We start from the raw sequence: 21,227 nt of genomic DNA on the forward strand, positions 1-21,227 counted from the left end.
TAAGACTCGTGGCTATAGGTTCTAGCATCCCACTCGACAACCGCATAGGCCATTTTCATATGGCTTAAAGTTTACAACCCACAGTTCAACAAAATATAATAGCCTATACATGCCAAATGTTCTTCAACAACGAAGACAATACCAAAAGATTTCAGTCAGTGTGATGACTTCAACGACGGTTCGATCACGCAAACAATACGAGTCCGAGAGACCTAAAATGGGTGACAAGAAAACACCGAGTGAGTTTATAACTCGAGAAGTCATAAGCATTCATCAATCCACCGATAAAGTTACTACAACATGAACAATAAGCGAGGCTAGGTACTCATCCATGTCGAGTCTATACCATAATTCCTCGGACCTTTCGGTCCAATCTCATACCAAGTCATACATCCACATTTCATATTCTACACAACAAGATATTTGAAGCATTTTCACACACTAACTCATTTCCACCACAATCATACAATTCCAATCATCACATAAATTTAAGGCTTACCAAATTCAACCCCGAGCATGAGCGTATTTTCTATTCGTCATGAGCTCAAAGTACTTACCGATCTGCTGTCCATACTCAATTCGATGGAGACACACCCTCCATATATATAGAGTACGCACACACAGTGCTTAATACTCGATTTCGCACACTTAGTGCCACGCGATTTAAGCCCGCACACATAGTGCCATACCCTCGAGCTCGCACACCCAAGGTCAGTATTTTTTTCCAGCATGCACACTTAGTGCCATATATTTCCAGCATGCACACTTAGTGCCATATATTTCCAGCACGCACACTTAGTGCCAATCTAAATCACCGTACACACGTATTGCCCTCAAGACACTTAGTGCCGAAAGCAAACTTTCTACACATTTCACTATTTCTTTTACATTCAACAATTGTCATCACTCCATACACATACAATTTCATTTATATATATATAGCATCCCATTAAACACAATTGCATAGATTTTACAATCATTTAAGCAATATCAAACATATGTGCTTGATGACTTACCTTGTGTTGGGCAAAATGGTTCCAACTCGGCTACTCGATGTTCTTTCCTTTGCCTTTGCTTGTTTCTCCACCTCGAGCTTCTTGAGCTTAGTCAATAAATTAACTAGTTTAATCGTCTTGCCAAATATTTATACATATACACATGACATCAACTAAACTATCATCATTAATACATCAATTCACAAAATTTTATCTCATAAGCATATGACCCATTTTACCCCATATGGCGAATGCTTCATTCATTACCCAACTAGCCATTCAACAATTTTCAACCTCATTACCACCCTTTTATGTCTAATTGTCTAAATGAGATTATCAACATGCCTATCTATAGCTGAATGTGCTAAAATTGATCTAACATCACCTACACACTTGATTAAATGGCGAATACCCATATTATCAATTATGGCATCATTTTTTTTATTCTTTCAAACACTTAGTTTTCCTCCCATGAACACTTGGCAATTTCTTTTCTCTTCTAGCATAGCTTCACACCTATTTGTAACATCCTATGAATCCACATACATCACATTTCTACATAAATTTCTTTTACTTTTCTTCTACTTCCATTCACAACATCAAAGACACCATACACATATATCATTACTAAGCTTGACACTTAGCATGCAAATGACATCCACACAAACCCACCTTAGCGAAACTTAACTCATCTTCATGCCTCACCACCACAACATCAAATATCAAACATCAATGATACCAAGAAGACAACACCCATGGCGAATATCATCCCCATTTCATGGTAAAGGTTTAGACCATGGGTTAGGAGGATTCAAACTATCAACTAAAAACATGCATGAGTCTCATGGATAACATCAACATACCTTAGTCTAGCAAACTCCCATGGCTGATTTTCTCAAGCTTCCCCCTTTCTTCTTAGTACATTCGGCCAAGCAAGGAGAAAATGAGAGAATGAACACTTTTTTCTTTTCTTTGTTTTTCTTCATATTCTCTTTTTTTTCATTTCTTTATTCTTCCTACATAATCCACTAACTAAACATGTTGGCAACATGTTTCCACTCATAGCATGGCCGGCCATCATGCTTCATTTTGGCTAATTTGACATGCAAGGACAACACTTTCCCACATGTATTAATAGGCCACCTTACATTTGCCTAGCACATTTCTAAATTTTCTCACATAAGTCCTATTTGATAAAAAATCACTTACAATTAACAAAATCCAAACATGAAATTTTCACACATGCATATATGCATATAATGAGCATCAATTATGATGGTTAATTATTATTATGACTCGGTTTAGTGGTCCCGAAACCACTTTCCGACTAGGGTCAATTTTGGGCTGTCACACTAGGAACTATGTGATATGAACTCATTGAGTTGTGGTTTGAGTTCATGATATATGTGACATCTGAGCTCATTGAGTTGTGGTCTGAGTTCATGATGTATACGACACATGTTTTGGCATTTCGGGTACTGGTCTTGTATATGCTATTGATGGTGAGGTAGTTTGGCATGTGTTGTGGATACCTGACAGCCTGTATGAGCGGACCCATGAGTAACTCAAAAGCGAGCAACATATGATATGAGATATGAAGTAGCATTGGCTACATATGTGGCACTTAGGTGTGAGATTTTGATGTATCCAATAGTATTCCGAGTGTTCAATAGGTAGTTCTAAAGGAAGTTCAATAAGTAACCTTAATGAATACGTCAAAGACGATAAAGTAAGTTATTTGTGCAAGCGGGCACAGGTATGTACATCGAACTCATGAGAATGACATGAGACATGATGAACTTGTGGTAAGAACATGTATATATATTGTGACAGCCTTAAAACGACCCTAGTCAGAATGTGGTTTCGGGACCACAAAACCGAGGCATAAAAATAATTTAATATTTATTTTATTGCCTATAATATGTGCTAACTCATGTGTGACATTTTTTATGTTTGATTTAGAGTTATAAATGTGAATTTCACTAGAAAGGACCTAGTAGAAAACTTTGAAAGTATGATGGGGAAATGTGTGATGACTAATTAAAGCATGCATGCAAAACAATGGCCTTGCATGTCAAATATCCCTCTTTTTATAGGAGGTGGCCGACCATGACAAGGGAGGATGGGCAAAACATGTCATAGACATGTTTTGTTGGTGCATTAGGAGAAACATTAAACTAAGGGGTATGGGTAATAAAAAATGAAAAAAAATGTGTGTGAAGGCTTCTCCCTCCCGTTGCCGTGTATTGAAGAAAAGAAAAGAAAAAATTTGCTCATCCATTTCATTCTCTCTTGACCGAAAATACTAAAGAGGAAGGAAGGAATTTTTGCTTCATGTTTGGTTTGGAAGGGATTAGGAAGAGATTTGGCTATACTTGCATCAAGATTAAGGTATGTTTGAGGTTGTGCCATGAGATTCATGCATGTTTTTAGTTGCTAGCTTGATGTTCTTATTAGCCCATGGTTCAAATCTTTGCTATGTCATGGAATGATATTCGGCCAAAGTGGATGTGGTGTTAATGCCATTGCATGCTAAATATCAAGCTTGATAATGATACATGCGATGGGGATTGAGGACTCTTAGATTTTCTTTTAGCATTTTTGAATGAGGTACTAAGTTCTTTGTTTAACCATGACCAAATTGAAGCGGTATGGTGTTGTGGTGTATTCGGCCATGGTATATCCATAAGTATGATTCATGCATGTTGCATGGTAGGTAAGATTTGAGCTTTGGATATGTGTTTATATTTGGATATAAGCAACTTGGGATTGACCCTTGCACCTAAATGAATATATGTTTGCACATGATGTATTGGTATGACATCTATACTATTTCAAGGTGTATATTTGCTTGTGATGATGTTTGGTTATGAAGTAAATGAGAGATGTGTATTGAGCTACAATATGTAATCGTTAGTTAGTAAAATGTATGCTGTTTTTGTGTGGTATTAAGTGTATAATTGGCCTCAACATGGACATGCATATTCGGCCACATGAGGGGAGTTGGTGTGCAAGCATTCGGTTAGAGGCAAGCATATTGATGCCTATTCTTGGCTTGGAAAATTCGGCTAAGGAGAGTACTAACTAATGTGTTGAATTCGATTCGTGATTTCATACACATGTGACTCTAATGTCTAATGTATATAAGGGCTAAGTACCTTGAGCTTCACTTTGATGATTGAATGAATTGTATTGAATTGCTTGTTGTGATTAAAAATTGTGCATGACCATTGAGTATTTGAGCTAAAGGATGGCCAAGGCCATAGGACCATTTAAATTTCCTTGTCATATTCGGCCGTAAGCTATCATAATAAGATTTTAATAAGTTAAATTTGTGTGAATTAGCTCAAGAGCTTAGAGGACCACCGTTGGATAAGGGAAAGGAAAAAGTGATCGAATAGCCGTCGAAATCGTTCGACAACATCCGAAGTAAGTCTTCGAGTAATTACCCTACTTGAATTATATTGAAATCATGCTCCTTGTGTGTGGCTATTGAGCCGAAATTGTAAAGGTTTGATAAATATTTTGTGTTTGAGCCTTAGTAACGAAAATGAAATATGGATGTGTCGTGATTATTGATATATGTGTACATGAACATTTGAATGATATCCGGGCTAAGTCCCGAAGGCATTTATGCTAGTGATTATATCCGGGCTAAGACCCGAAGGCATTCGTGCGAGTTGTTATATCCGGGCTAAGACCCGAAGGCAATTGTGCAAGTTACCAAATCCGGGTTAAGACCCGAAGGCAATTGTGCTTGTGGTTATATCCGATTAAATCCCGAAGATGCGTGAATTGAAATGAGCAATCTTGCTGTAAAAATTTCAGTTTATACACTTGTGAAAATTCCAGCAATGAGGTATGTTCGTATGTGCTTGAATTAGTTGAGTCCTTACAAGTAAGAATTCGCTCGGTTGATAAGCGAGCTAGGCCTTTAGCTAAGTTGTTCTTTTGTGTATAAACATAAGGGTCGGTAATGTGAAGTAAGTATGATTATGAGAATGTGTATTAATAAAGTGATCCATTTAGTTATGTAAGCGTAATACTTTAGTCAAAGCTGATTTCATTACTTGAGACTTACTAAGCATTAAAATGCTTACCCGTTGCTTTGGCTCTCTGTTTTATAGATTTTGCTCGTTAGCTATCGGATTCGGGATCATCAAGTCGAAGTCATCCACACTATCAAAGCCCCATTTTGGTACAACTTTGGTTGAACTTTGAAATGGCATGTATAGGACTACCCTTTGGTTGTAGGTCATGTACCTTTCGGTTTGTGTAAACTTGGATAGCCATGCGAAAATGGCTTATATCGTTTTAGCATAGTACTATAATCGTTTGTATGTTGATCATTATGAGGTATGGAATGGTTTTGAAACGATTAGCCATTGGAATGGTTAATCATGATCACACTTTGTGCTATATATGCAAAAGGGCCAATTGAATCATGGAAATCATGAAATAGGTAAAGCCTACCTTAAAGGCAGATGCTGACAGCAGCAGTGATGTGGATGTGAAAAATCACTAAAAATAGTAGGAATGGTATTAAATAGTAAATAAATTATGTAAATGAACCTTGATGAATCTACTTTCATATGGAAGAAACGAAACGGTCATATGAGTTATATGTTAAGAGATATTAAAGTTCTCGTGAAACAGGGCCAGAACGGTTTCTGGATCCCCTGTTCCTACTTTGGAAATTCATTGTAAATTAACCAGAGATAATTAGGAGTCATGCCATATATGTATAGATTCCTCTCTGAGTCTAGTTTCTATGGAAACAAACGGCATCAGTATTGAAGCCCTGTACAGGGAGATATCCAATTCGTAATGCGTGAAGGTCAGTGTAGTCGAACCCTGGATTAGGGGAGACTTTAACTAATAAACTGTACTAATTGGCCAAACAAAAAATTCTAGAAAAAAGTATGTTGATGGACTTATGAGTATAGTTTCAGGGAAAATTTACGAAACTGATTTTCAAGCTTTAAAACTCAAGATATGATTTTTAAGGCGACAGTGATGCAGTAACCAGCTAGTCTGGAAAAATTTTTTTTATGGACTGTGAAACAATTAAGTTAAGTCTGTGTGCACCTTGTGTTCGACTCCGGTAACGGACTCGGGTACGGGGTGTTACATATATATGAAGAATAAGCTTAAGAGATTTGATAAAATACAAGATTATGTACATTATGTTAAATGTATGTTTAATGCATGACTAAGTTGCATCTTGTTTGCATGTGAATTTACTAAGCTTTAAAGCTTACCCCTTTCCTTTCCTTTTTATTATAGTGTCTCCAATCTAGATCTGGTCCAAGACGAACTGTTGTAGGGGATTTTTTGAAACCATTGAATTCGGAATATGGTAAGGTAAATTATTACTTTTCAACTCATTTTCTATCTAATATTTTAGTAGGTAAATTAACGCCTCAGGTGGCGAAAGAATCATCGTATGCTCTAGAAGATAGATTATTACGGGCCATACTTGGGATTCAGGTATCCACTTCAAAGGAAACCTGTCTAAAATTACCTATAGGTGGGAGGGGTCGAGTCATCGATGTGAGATGGGTGGGAACATTTAAATAGGTTTGATTATTTATCGGATCATAAAAACCCACTTTTTGAAGATCTCTTCCCTCTCTTCTGGATCGAACATCAATTGCAATGATTCGATAAACGACTCATTGGGATAGATGTAGTTAAATAATACCCCCTAGAAACGTATATATTATTCAAAATTATGACTATATTTATTCCTATATTAATATATCACTATATTTAACTATATCTATCCCAATGAGCCGTTTATGGAATCGTTGCAATTGATGTTCGAACTCGGGACAGCTATTCGAAATCTTAGTGAAAGACTGGATTTGTTATCTCATGTTTGCTTTTCGTGAAAAAATACCAATTGAAGTGGAGGGTTTCTTCAAACAACAAGGAGCTGGGTCAACTATTCAATCAAATGATATTGAGCATGTTTCCCATCTCTCGGGGATCAGAGGAAGTCAGAGACACAATCACACTATCCATTAAACATTTGGGTATAGTTAGTCTTATCATTTTGGGTATGGCATGTATAGGGACTTTGTCTTTTTGTTATGTGTCATATTAATTAGCCAAATGTGTTGGCTCATGATGGTATTATGATTATTTTGTATATGGAAATGAGAGGTGGCTCATATTGATTATTTGGGTTGTAACCCTAATTATTGATGCATGCATGCAATTGTGCTTATGCTTTAATGTACGTATGGTTGCTTATGATTAATGAGTGTGATGGATGGCATGTATGTTTGCTGTATGAAAAAAAATGATTAATGTGTATGACAATAAATGTGGTGCAAATGTGTAACTTCAAAGTAGGTTAGCAAAGATTATAAAAAAAAATGAAATTGGTGTGGAATGCCAATTGAAAGTATAATAGTTTGAATAGGTGATATGTTGACATTACCAAGTCATAATTTAACCATGAATGTGAATGCTTGAGTAATCAAATGTGCCATGTTGCATGCCATGAAGTGAGTGTAAGTATGTGAGTGTTTAAGGGTGGCAAATGGCTTGGAAAATAGCCTAGAAATTGCCCACATGGTTAGAAACACGGGCATGCATCTATGCCATGTGTGACACATGGTCTGCCCTATGGGCGTGTGATCCGGCCGTGTGTCCCTTGCACCCTAATTATGCAAAATAGAATGCCCTGTAGTAAACACACGGACAGAGAGACACGGCCGTGTGTCTCAGCCGTGTGAAGAACACGACTTTAGGACATGGGCGTGTGCCCAAGTCGTGTGAAGGCTGCACTTAATTTTTGGAATTTAATTCGCCACACGGCCTAAGCACACAAACGTGTGACTTGGCTATGTGACCTTATTTACTTGATGACGTCATAGACAGAGAGTTACACGGGCTGAGGACACGGGTGTGTGTGACCATACGGCCTACCTACACGGGCGTGTGACTCTCCAAAACAAAAAAAATTTCTAAGTGTTGAAGAGGTTTCGAAAGTTCTCGGTTTAGTCCCGAACCACTTTCGATATATGTTTTTGGCCTCATAGGTCCTTATAAGGGACAATTTACATGTGATTGAAAAGTTTTTAATTTGGACAAAATTTTATGGCCAGGTTTTATATGTGTGCTTGTGTTAAAGTCTGATAACGCATCGAACCCTGTCCTGAGTTTGGATACGGGTAAGGGGTGTTACATGTTTGGCGACGGTCAACTCCATACCTCATAAATAAAACCAAAGTATAAACCTATACACAAATCTAATCATATGGCATGCTATATTCGAGTTTTCCTGAACAGTTAATAGGGTAACTAATGTTTCGATTGCATATTATAAATTGATTCACATATTATGTTCTCATGCCATTTTCATCATCAATTCATATCATGCTCATTTTTACTATGCCCAAAACAATTCATTACACATCATAATCACATATCACAATTATATCATGCTTGATTATGCTATATTCAAAGTCCAATTCTTGACATTCAATATCATCATGTATAAATCGAGTCAGAAAACAATAATACGCTTACCTCAATAGGTAGATTTGAAACAATCACATATATGTATATATGCATATGTATATGTATTTATGTATTGAACTCGAATCATAAAAGTACAAATCGCATTTTTCGTCACTCGTCTGCTATTCTCATCTTTCCTTTCTCTCAAGATGGCCTGGTGTCATCTGTAGCAACATTTGGTAACTCAATTATAAAAAAAAATGTCAGTTCATATCCCAATCACATTAAAATACATAGCCAATATATTTTACATTTTATTTATTTTAGTCCTTATATACGGGATACACGTATTTTCCCATATCTAACATTGGATTAAAATTTGATTTCATATTCTTTCATTAGGGACCTTATACTTTCTATCTATAGCATAATTTCATGACACTTTTCAATTTATTGAATTTAGTTCTTAATGTCACAAAGTTATCTAACAAGTTTAAATTAGTTTCTAATTTAGTATTTAGCATAATCTAAGCTTATTAATTATCAATTTCTTCAAGTCAAACTCAAAGTCATCAATTTCACTATAATGGCAACTTGTTAAACATTAACTAAGTGAACAAATTAACACATGGGCTAGTTAGATCAAGCTCCTATGAATCAAATTCTATGTAAATTTCAAGAAAATAACTTAGTTACCTTTGAAATTTGGTGATGCTTGAAATCCTGCATCAAATATCAAAACTTTCTTACAGCTCCACTAACAACTCTACAAAAACACCCATGCCTTCTCAGTATCCAAACATCACCATCCCGAGTTGAATCTAAAAGCTTACAATTCCTATTGGATATGCACTTAGCACTTCCAACTTTGATTTTCCTTAGGATCCTCCTTTTTATGCTATCCAAGGAAGCATCAATATTAACGATCATGTTAAACATCGTGTCCAATTAGAATATGACTCCATCAATCTAATACATATGTCCATTGAAATAGATTTGTGCAAAGAATCGATGATAAACCGTAATTTATACATATTTTTACCCAATGTTTAACGCATTTTATGGATGATTTCCTATTAGAATTGGTGAATTCGATGTTCCTAATGCTTTAATTTCATATTTTATACTTAGGAGAGCATAGCAGAGCGAAAGGAACGAGAAACGGGCCAAAATTGGAGAAAATGGGCCAAAGTACAAAATCAACACGGCCTGAACCTCCTCACACGGGCAAACCGCACCGCTGTGTCAATTTGGCAGGCTCGAACAAGACCTGAAGTAATCACACACGGTTGTGTTACACGGGCGTGTCCTTACTGAGCCCAAGTTGAGTCCAATTCGGAAAAGGCTAATTTTGAGGGCTCTTAGGCATTCCAAAGCCTATAAATACACCCTAGAGGAGGAAGAAAAGGGGAGGCACAAAATAGGAAGTAAGGAATTACTCCAAGGAAGCCGATTGATCCATCTCAGAAGCCGGATTCACCATCAAGACTGAAGATCTCTCCTCAATTTCCCTTCAGGAGTTGGGTTTTCTTTATGTTTTGTATTCGTTATTCTTCTGAGATGTTTTCCTTTTTAGTTATGAACTAAATCCCCTAAATACCTAAGGGGAATGAAACCTAAGACGAATCTTGTTATTATTTTCTGAATTGTATGATAAATATTTAACTTGTTCTTAATTCTGTGTTCTTAATTCTTGTTATGATATCCCAGGATACTGATTCAAGATAAGCTCTTATTCAGAAGAGGAATAGACCCTGTCTAAGAGTACATTTGTCATAATTAAGGGGAGTTGATTGCACGCCTAGACATAGGGTGACAAGATTTTGCCAGATTACCATAAATCGAGTTAATGCAACCCTAAGGTGTTAATTAGAGAAAAGTCTCAATTATTCAATCTGGGGATTAGACGTTATTAGTCTTGAATAGGGATAATAACATAACTTAGGGATCTCTATGGAACAAGTTAAATGAATAATCCGATTCAGAGCCAGAATAACAAGTACAGTCTAGGTGGATTCTTCCTTAGGTAGTGTCTTAATTCAATTGATTTTCCCAAAAGCAATTCCCCAATTCTATTCGCTATGAGTTCTTAGTTTAGATAATTAGTTAGTTAAAACAAAACCTCTTTATTCCTAGGCTAGATAATAAAAAGATAGTCATTACTAGTACTTTTAGTTCCCTTGGGTTCGACAATCCTGTCTTGCTAAAACTATACTATTGTTCGATAGGTACACTTGCCTACATCGTGATAATAGTTAGTTTCAAGAATGATCAATTATAAATATTTAAAACCTATTACGAAATCATGCGATCAAGTTTTTGGCACCGTTGCCAGGGAACTAAAATATTAGGAACACTCAATTTTTATTACTTTAACCATTTATTTTTCTTGCAATCTAATTTTATTTTTAATTTTATTCTAATTTACTAATTTTCTTTTTCTTTCTTCTGGCAGGTTTTTATAGTTTATGACTAGAAGAAACCCGTCAGGACCATTACTTTTTGATGAAGAAATCGATCGCATAGTTCACAGAAACCAAAGAGAAATAAGGCGAAGCCTAAGATACACAAAGAACGAGCAAGAAGACGATACTCAACCCCTAACCGAAGAGATGGCTGAAAACCAAGACAATCAGCTACCTCCTGCAATTGCGGCTAATTAAAATCCTGCTCCACACACTATGTATGATTTTGCTAAACCTTCTTTAACAGGAACTGAATAGAGCATAGTTAGACCTACTGTAGCTACAAATACTTTTGAACTAAAATCTAACACTATTCAAATGATACAGCAATTTGTTCAATTTGATGGTTTGCAGGATGAGGATCCCAACGCTTATTTAGCCAACTTCTTAGAACTATGCGATACATTTAAAATTAATGGTGTTTCTGATGATGCCATTTGTCTTCGATTATTCCCTTTTTCTCTGAGGAACAAAGCTAAACAGTGGTTGAACTCATTATCACGAGGGTCAATCACTACTTGGGAGCAAATGATTGAAAATTTTCTATTAAAATATTTTTCACCGGCAAAAATGGCTAAATTACGTAATGATATCTCTTCTTTTGTGTAGATGGATTTAGAAACACTTTACGATGCATGGGAGAGATACAAAGACCTTTTGAGAAGGTGCCCTCACCATAGGTTACCGCTTTGGCTTCAGGTTCAAACATTCCATAATGGCCTAAATCCTTCGACTTGGCAAATGGTTGACGCAACTGCTGGCGGAACCATCAATAATAAAACACCTGAAGATGCATATGAGTTCATAGAGGAGATGTCATTGAATAACTATCAGTGGCAAGTCATGAGGACAAAGCCAACAAAAATAGCCGGTGTTTATAACGTTGATTCGGTCACCATGCTCTCTAATCAGGTAGAACTCTTGAATAAAAAGATTGATGGTTTTCTTAGTTCTTCATAGGTTCACCCAGGAATGCAGTGCGAAGCAAGTGGAGGTGGAACAAGCCATTCGGAATACCAACTTTATGGCCACAGCATGGATAACGAGCAATTAAATTACATGGTTAATAATCCTCAACCTCAAAACAATCTATATAGTAACACTTACAATGCAGGTTAGAGGAACCACCCAATTTCTCGTGGGGCAGTCAACGAAATCAAAGACCACAACCACCTTTAGGCTACCAACAACCACCCTACCAACAGGAAAAGAAACTGAACCTTGAAGAGATGCTCACAAAGTTTATCTCGATGTCAGAAACCCGTTTCCAGAACACCGAGACAGCACTTAAAAATCAACAAGCGTCGATCCAAGGGCTCAAAACTCAGATAGGCCAACTTTCCAAACTAATCTCCGAACGACCACAAGGGATCTTGCCAAGTAATACTGAATCTAACCCAAGGGAACAGCTCAACGTGATTAATGTTCCAGATGAAGAAGGATTTGTTGAGCCTGAGCCAGAGCCGGGGCAAGAAACTATGGTAAGAAAAGGTCAAGGTGAGGTAGATCACAATAAAGAAAAATCGGTGAATGTCGAATATAAACCTCGTGTGCCATACCCCAACGCGACAAGGAAAGACCGCTCAGATGAGCAATATGGTAAATTCCTTAAACTCTTAAAAAAAATTACATATTAACTTACCTTTTATTGAAGCTCTATCATAGATGCCAAACGCAATGAAATTTTTAAAGGAGCTTTTAGCAAATAAGCGGAAGATGGACGAAGCATCGCATGTGGAGCTAAACACAGTTTGCTCAGCTATTCTCCAGAATAAACTACCCAACAAACTTAAAGATCCAAGGAGTTTTACAATTCCTTGCTTAATTGGTAGTTTAGATGTTACTAATCATTAGCTAATTTGGGGCCTAGTATTAACGTTATACCTTACAAAATGTTCAAACAATTAGGTCTCGGGAAACCCAAACAGACTAGGATGAGCATTCAATTAGCTAATTTGCTAGTTAAAATTGATAAATTTATATTTCCCATTGATTTCATTGTTTTAGACATAGAGGAGCATAGCAACACTCCTTTAATTCTAGGAAGGCCCTTTTTAGCAACTGCTAAAACAATTATTGATGTTGGCACAGGTGAACTCACACTCCGTGTGGGAGATGAAACAATCACCCTTCAAGCTCGCAATTTTGGCAACACAATGGAAATTGAAGGTGATCGTCTAAACCATTCTACTAAAACAAACAATATGGTGCAACCTTCTTTGCAAGAAATGAGTCTGAATGAAGTACATGAACCATTCTCAAGCAATAGTAGAGGACCCATTCATGAAGATTGAAGGCTACAAATCGAGGAGCTAGATGAATGGTGGATGCATAAACCGAGAACACCTGACAACCCAAATCTACGATAGAACAAGCTCAATCCCTTTCCAAATCAACTTAAGGTTGGAGATACAGTCTTATTAGATGCTGCAGATCCCTACATTTTCATGACTACCACATCGAATGAAGAAATCCCTCTTACGGTACTCAACATTTTCCCATTCGGTACGGTCGAGGTGAGTCATCCCATGTTCGGTACTTTTAAGGTAAACAACACCCGTTTAAAACCTTATTTTGATGAGATTAATAGTAGGAATGAGGAGTATAAACTCCTCAAACCACCATGATCATTCAACGGAGTGGTAACAGTTAAGCTTAGACTATAAATAAGCGCTTCTCGGGAGGCAACCTGAGTACTAACAGTTTTAAATTATTTAAATTTCAATTTTCAAACATCTATGTCACTAACAGAGTCTTTGAAGCACAGGTTCCCGACTCCACACAGCTGATCACACGGCCGTGCTTATGGCCTTGTGACCACCACGGACAAAAACACGGCCGTGTGAGACGGTCGTGCGCAAATAGGGTAAAAGTTATCGTTCCGAACACAGGATGCGATAAATTAACACGAGCGTACGACCGGGCCATTGGCAAATCTGCCAAATTAACACGGGCCTGTGGCTCGCCCGTGTCTAGCACCCGTGGACGACACGATCAGAATAACACGAGCATGCGCAGACATACACGACCGTGGGAGAAGCGAACCGCGCCAAACACGACTGTGTGACACAATCATATAGCCACACGGCCTAGACACACGGGCGTGCCAAAAGGCCGTATGACGACATCTCAATTTGCGACGAACACGGACGGGACATGATCCACACGGGTGTGTGCACCAGCCGTGCCACTTGAAAAATTCAATTATTTATCTTATTTTATTTTGTTTTTCTTTTATTAATTTTTTTAAGATTCATTTGTTTTTTTTAAACACGGCTTATCTTTATCACTACTATCAAATTATTCCCTTAACTCTCCCTTTATCATTCAGAATCATGCTTGCCTTCTAGCTTTATTTCCAATACTCGATCTCGCCAATCCAAGAATATCATCCATTCTTAATTCATGAAGTTTCACTTCTCTCCCTATCTTATTTTTATATTCTAATATCTATTTTTGTACATTGAGGGCAATGTACATCTTAAGTGTGGGGGGTATTTATTTCATTATCAAAAAAATCCTTGAATGACTACCTTGTGCTCTTGAAAAGATTTCATATCATATGTAGGATAAATTTTGATTGATTCATGATTTTTATTGATATATCTTGAATTAAAACATAGGCATTTATGCATTTATTGTTTAAACTTTAAGACATTAGAGAATCAAGCATGATAAGTTGATTTTTAAGAATTTAAAATTATAGGTTGTTTCCCCAAGTCTAGGTATTACTTTGAATTGGAATTCACGAGTTTAAACATCAAAAATTCATAATTTTTGTGAGATTTTTGAGCCTTTTGAGCATCTATTAATTATTTCATGCTCACTTTTATTATAGCTTTGAGTGCATCAATATCGAATTATTATTCTAAAACTTGCCTGATTATGCATGTCAAGACCATACTATTTGATTTGATATGTCAAGATGACAGGGGCACTTAGGATTAACCCACTCATGCCATGAAAAGCCTACCTCTACGATTAACCCCTAGTAAACCCCCTTGAGCTAACAACCCATTTCTTGTATTACCCTTAATATTAACACTTAACCCATTATTGTTGAAATCCCCTAAATTAATTTGATCCCCATTTTTTGTTGAGATTGGAATTGAAACAGTTGCTTAGCTAAGTTTTATTCTACTTTTTATTTAACTTGTTTTTAAAAAAAAAAACTATGTATACACATTAGTAATTCCATATTCTGAGAAGAAGCTCTGTTGTATACAAGTGGTGATTAACTCTTTTTCTAGTTAAGCAATTTTTCAATTCAATCTCGATTCTAACCCTTTCTTTCAGCTTGTGACCACACCCCCTAACCAAGCCTCATTACAACCCTCTAAAGATCTTTTGATTGATGTTTCATCTCAATTTATCAGTGGTGGAGATTTGATTTTCATGCAAGGCTATGGTGATGACTTTTTCATTATTGACTATTGAGTGCTTCATTTATTGTCCTTAAAACACCTCGAGTGATTTGAGTGAATCTTTAGTGAGGATGTGAAATTCTGTGATATTCCGAATCAAAGGTAATTACTTATATGAGGAGAGACACCTATGTTTTCAGGAGAAAATGCTCGACTTGGAATGTTCGAAAGTTTTATGTTCTTTTAGTTGAATTCTCAATGTATGATTACCTATGAATTATTTTGAGATATTATCGATAGAAATTATAAGTTGAGAAGAATTTATTTTGATTATGAGTTGAGAATTTTGCTTGAGGACAAGCAAATGCTTAAGTGTGGGGGTATTTGATAAACCGTAATTTATACATATTTTTACCCCATGTTTAACGCATTTTATGGATGATTTCCTATTAGAATTGGTCAATTCGATGATCCCAATGCTTTAATTTCATATTTTATACTTGAGAGAGCATAGGAGAGCGAAAAGAACGAGAAACGGGCCAAAATCGGAGAAAATGGGCCAAAGTACGAAATCAACACGGCCTGGACCTCCTCACACGGGCAAACCACACGGCAGTGTCAATTTGGCAGGCTCGAACACGGCCTGAAGTAATCGCACACAGGCGTGTTACACGGGCGTGTCCCTGCCAAGCCCAAGTTGAGTCCAATTCAGAAAAGGCTAATTTTGAGGGCTCTTAGGCATTCCAAAGCCTATAAATACACCCTAGAGGAGAAAAAAAAGGGGAGGCACAGAATAGGGAGTAAGGAATTACTCCAAGGAAGCCGATTGATCCATCTCAGAAGTCAGATTCACCATCAAGACTGAAGATCTCTCCTCAATTTCCCTTCAGGATTTTTGGGTTTTCTTTATGTTTTGTATTCGTTATTCTTCTGAGATGTTTTCCTTTTTAGTTATGAACTAAATCCCCTAAATACCTAAGGGGAATGAAACCTAAGACGAATCTTGTTATTATTTTCTGAATTATATGATAAATATTTAACTTGTTTTTAATTATGTGTTCTTAATTCTTGTTTTGATATCCCAGGATATTGATTCAAGATAAGCTCTTATTCAAAGGAGGAATAGACCCGGTCTAGGAGTACATTTGTCATAATTAAGCGGAGTTGATTGCGCGCCTAGACATAGGGTGACAAGATTTTGCCGGATTAGGGTGAAACCTAATAAGGGGATCCATAGATCGAGTTAATGCAACCCTAGGGTGTTAATTAGAGAAAAGTCTCAATTATTCAATCTAGGGATTAGACATTATTAGTCTTGTATAGGGATAATAACATAACTTAGGGATCTCTACGGAACAAGTTAAATGAATAAATCGTCTGATTCGGAGCCAGAATAACAAGTACAGTATAGGTGGATTTTTCCTTAGGTATTGTCTTAATTCAATCGATTTTCCCAAAAGCAATTCCCCAATTCTATTCTCTGTGAGTTCTTAGTTTAGATAATTAGTTAGTTAAAACAAAACCTCTTTATTCCTAGGCTAGATAATAAAAAGACAGTCATTACTAGTACTTTTAGTTCCCTTGGGTTCGACAATTCGGTCTTGCTAAAACTATGCTACTGTTCGATAGGTACACTTGCCTACATCACGATAATAGTTAGTTTCAAGAACGATTAATTATAAATATTTAAAACCTATCACGAAATCACGTGATCAATCGATCTAACATCTTGAGGCTGCTAAATATTACATTTTTAATTTTACAAAAAAAAAATTAACGATATCAACAATTCTTAATAACAATGAATCCAATAACATTAACACTAACTACAACAGAAACAATGCACAATAACTAAATTTCCTTACATCACATGTAGAACATATTCACAAAGTATAAGATTCCTAAAAGAAATCCCGAAATATTGTCAGTGGCATCTTGACACCTACGGATGTCAAATTTATTATCTTTTTATCGTCAACAAATGATTGGACAATAAAATTCTATCCTTATTGTTGAACGTAAACAAAGGAGCTTGACACTAGCAGATGTCTAGGTAATCCTTAAATAGTATATTCTAGAAAATAAGTTTCTTAGACACTTATGATAGAAAATTAATTTAAATTTTTTATATAATGTTAATATTATTCATAATTTATGCCCATATTGTATAATTGATTTGAATTGAGGTCCACATATAATATAAGATTTTAAATAATTAGGGGCAGAGAATGTAGCTGCTTTAGTTTAAACCCAAGCTGTCGCGCCTCAAAATATAATTCTCTTGTCCGTAAGTTAAAAAGTTTGACTAATATAACTTTTAAAAAACAAGAAATTGGAATTAGTTAATATTCCAGTATTTATTTAGTTAATTCCTTGTTTCTTGCACTCCAAATTTCCTTAACCTTTAATCCCCTTTAAGCATAATAGCTGGTACCACCCCAGACTCACTTTGTTGTCGTGTGTATATACAGATATACATTATAGAAGCAAAAGAGCCCATCTCTATATAGACTACCTCAGGATCTGCAACATCGGTACCCAAGGTACTGACTTTCGCTCTGAATTCCTCTGGGTCAGGTTAGTTCCGTTCATTTGCATGCACTAATTTTGATCTGCTTTTGTTAGAGTTCCATAATTTGAGAGTTCTACTGATCCATTTTCTTTCAAGTTAAAATGAATATTTACACTGTGGTTGTGGGTTCTTTTTTTTTTTTCCCTTGAACGTGTTACTTGCTCGCCTGAGAAACGTCTAGTGTGAAGTATCCTTCCAGAAGCAGAGTTGAAGTCCAGGCTTCCAGCCATTTATATAGTCAAGGTGTAAGGCAAACTAAAAAATAGATTTGATCTGGGTTTTGGTCTAAAATTTGATTACCTGGGGTATTTGGTAAGCTGTACTTTGCTTGAGGAAGCTCAAGAACAAGAAATTGGATCATATTTGTGAATGCAGTTCATGGCTATTTTCGATCTCATCTATAATTAAATTGTTTGATCAAGCTTTAAGCATTTTGTCTTATTATGGTTAAAGAGTCTTCTCATTTCTTGCTTTCTTGGATTAGGCTAGTCAAGATCTGCTTTTTCATCACGTTCCATTCCTGAATGAAATGGAAATTTTGGTTCTCTTTACCAATTGCAGTTACTTGTTTTATGTTCCTATCTAAAATGTGAAATGGGCTTCTGAATTCTTATCGTAGGGGCATTTTTAATAGTTTGATGTTCAATAATGTAGATTTGGGCTTTCACTGTTTAGATGCAACGTAACTATGAAGTATTTGATTGAATGGTCGATTGATTATTGCAGGAATTTGGAGAGTGATCACTACTGAATCAAAATCAAACTTTGGGGGGAAATGGAGTTTTCCAAGATTTTTACGATTTGTTTTTCTGTATTGCTGTTGTACTCCTCCTTGGCCTATGGTCAAGCAAGGAGCCCTCCTCCGGTCGCAATGAGCCCAACTCCAGCACCAGCCCCAGCACTGGCACCGGCATATGTAAACCTCACTTATTTACTCTCAGTGGCTGGTCCATTTCACACTTTCCTTGACTACCTTGAGTCCACTAAAGTGATTGACACCTTTCAAAACCAAGCCAACAACACTGATCAAGGGATTACAGTTTTTGTACCAAAAGACAGTGCCTTCAAGGGTCTTAGGAAGCCTTCATTGTCCAATCTCAATGATGACCAGATTAAATCACTTATCCTTTACCATGCCTTGCCCAAATTTTACGCCCTTGCAGACTTCAATGAACTCAGTACAAAGGGCTCCATAAGTACCCTTGCTGGTGGCGAATACACTTTGAATTTCACCGATAATTCCGGAACCGTTCACCTCGATTCTGGATGGAGTAAAACAAAAGTTACAAGCGCTGTACATTCAACCGATCCGGTCGCAATCTATCAAGTTGATAAGGTCCTTCTTCCTGAGGCAATCTTCGGTACCGACATTCCTCCAACTCCTGCTCCATCCCCAGCCCCAGTCCCTGATGTTAGTCCTGCAGCGGATTCTCCATCAGCAGAATCCAAAGAAAGTGGTTCTTCACCAAAGTCTGCTCCTTCAACTTCATCATCTAATAGTCTCATGAACTTGTGCATTTGGAGGCAATTTGTTTTGGCCGTCTCAGCTGGGGTTTTCCTGTTTTTCTAAAGATAAAAGACTTCATTGAGTCTAATTTATATTCATGGGGCCTCACGTATCTGGGTTTCTCAATATACTTTGATTTTTGAAACCATTTTTTCATTTGTATGTTATTGAGATGTCTGTTAAAAATATGAGTTGTTCTGTTTACAGTTACTATTTCAATTTAAATGGCATTTTGCCGATATCTCCTGTATTTCATTTGATAATATACTTGTTTCCATATATTTTTCCTATCTATTCCCCCATCTAAATTATTTGTTAAAATGAACAATTATAGTACATTGAACTGCAGGAGGCACGGCTTCTAACTCCAGTAATTCTGGACACCATACAAAACATGATATACAAAAAATAACAATATAAAAGTATATTGAGTCTACGGTTGAGGAAGGGTTATAGATAGTTCTAAGTATTGTATAAAAAAAGAATAAATATGACAAAATTTTATAATGAGATTAATGTTAAAAAATAATATATAAGTTCAAATAATATTAGTATTCATGTTTAAAATTTTGAAACATGAAAATCTTGATATCTTATGATTTACCATATGTGAACTTTTTTCATTTTTATTGAATTTAACTTTTACCAATCGAATTATATTTTACACTAATTTATTTCAATCATGATTATTATTTATATTTTATTTGTAAATTTTAAAGATTAATATTTTATTATATTCATATATGCATGACGATAGAAAAAAAAAAAAAAAAAAAACAAAGGTAGTACCCTTAGAATTAGGTTCTCTCATCGTCCCTAAAAAATCATGCGGATATACTCATTACTAAGGACCACCCCAAAATAATTATGCTGCAGCAACTTCACGAGTTTAGGCCAACTGGTGATGAGTTGTGTGACCCGACGGATTAAAAAAAGTTGAAGTTGAGCATCAATTGCTAGCTTATTCTTGTATAGCAAGATTGTAAAACAATTATGCGTGTATACATCAGTATTGGTATACCCACCACAACATTTATTATACCCTTAATTACTCAATTACTAATAATTTTTCATAAAATGTTAGAATTTGACACATACACATAAAGTGGAGCAACTTTTCCACGTAGCCACGTCAAATGTATTTAGAATAATCACGTTATTTAAAAGAGATTTTAAGAAGTTACAGTGAAAAAATCTTTTTTATTTTATGCCATAATAAGTAGTCTAATTAGGCCAAATTTTAGTGTTTTATTAGCTCAAACATACAAGTCTTAAAGTGCCTAGATATCGAATACTTGTTTGGTGTTTTATGTATGAGTGAATAAGGCACTAACTTGTCCATTAGAGAAACTTGTTTTAGGTCCATATTGCTTTCTAAATAAATGCTTTAATAGTTTGTGAATAAACATTCATGGGGAAAGATTTAGTGAGAAATTGAATCTAAATAAATGTATAGAAGTGAGACTACAACATGGTGAATGAGCTAAGCTTAAACCAGGTCTTATATTGTTGAATTATAGTTGACTACTCCCTAGTAAGGCCTATATGATGCCTGTCTAGAGTATTTTCAAAAATATATCATTTTAGAGATAGTACATCATAGAAAGCATGATGGAATTATTGTAGTAATGAAAATTTTTACAATAAATTACTTATTTTGTGGGGTGTTCCTCGCATTTATCAGAAGTTTCCAGGAACTTACTAAAGTCAGTTGGTGACGTCACGATGAGAAGCTTCTTGAAATTGCAACGATGGATGATTTCGTGATGACGTAAATGGGGACGTTGCGATGTGATAACTTGTTTCCCACAAACATCGAGTTTCTTCTCCTAGTTAAACTCTACTATCTTT

The 21,227-nt window shown here is 36.0% G+C and overlaps 1 protein-coding gene and 1 non-coding gene across 2 annotated transcripts; one reads left to right on the forward strand and one right to left on the reverse strand.

The window, feature by feature from the left end:
* Window positions 1-11,509: 11,509 nt before the first annotated feature.
* On the reverse strand, window positions 11,510-11,616 carry LOC128296151 (small nucleolar RNA R71). Its single transcript, XR_008286699.1, has one exon. It is a non-coding gene; the product is annotated as a small nucleolar RNA R71 (small nucleolar RNA).
* A 5,912-nt stretch (window positions 11,617-17,528) lies between these two features.
* On the forward strand, window positions 17,529-19,639 carry LOC108469957 (fasciclin-like arabinogalactan protein 7). The gene is made up of 2 exons (XM_017771094.2): window positions 17,529-17,874; window positions 18,596-19,639. Exon 2 carries the CDS (start codon window positions 18,645-18,647, stop codon window positions 19,437-19,439), a length of 795 nt encoding a protein of 264 aa, XP_017626583.1. The 5' UTR covers window positions 17,529-17,874; window positions 18,596-18,644; the 3' UTR covers window positions 19,440-19,639.
* Window positions 19,640-21,227: the final 1,588 nt, after the last annotated feature.

This window comes from Gossypium arboreum, chromosome 7 (genome assembly GCF_025698485.1).
Source record: "Gossypium arboreum isolate Shixiya-1 chromosome 7, ASM2569848v2, whole genome shotgun sequence".
Classification (NCBI taxonomy): Eukaryota; Viridiplantae; Streptophyta; class Magnoliopsida; order Malvales; family Malvaceae; genus Gossypium; species Gossypium arboreum.

What these genes read in the sequence shown, in the direction of transcription:
- LOC108469957 (XM_017771094.2), top strand. Translation starts at nt 18,645, where the DNA reads ATGGAGTTTTCCAAGATTTTTACGATTTGTTTTTCTGTATTGCTGTTG.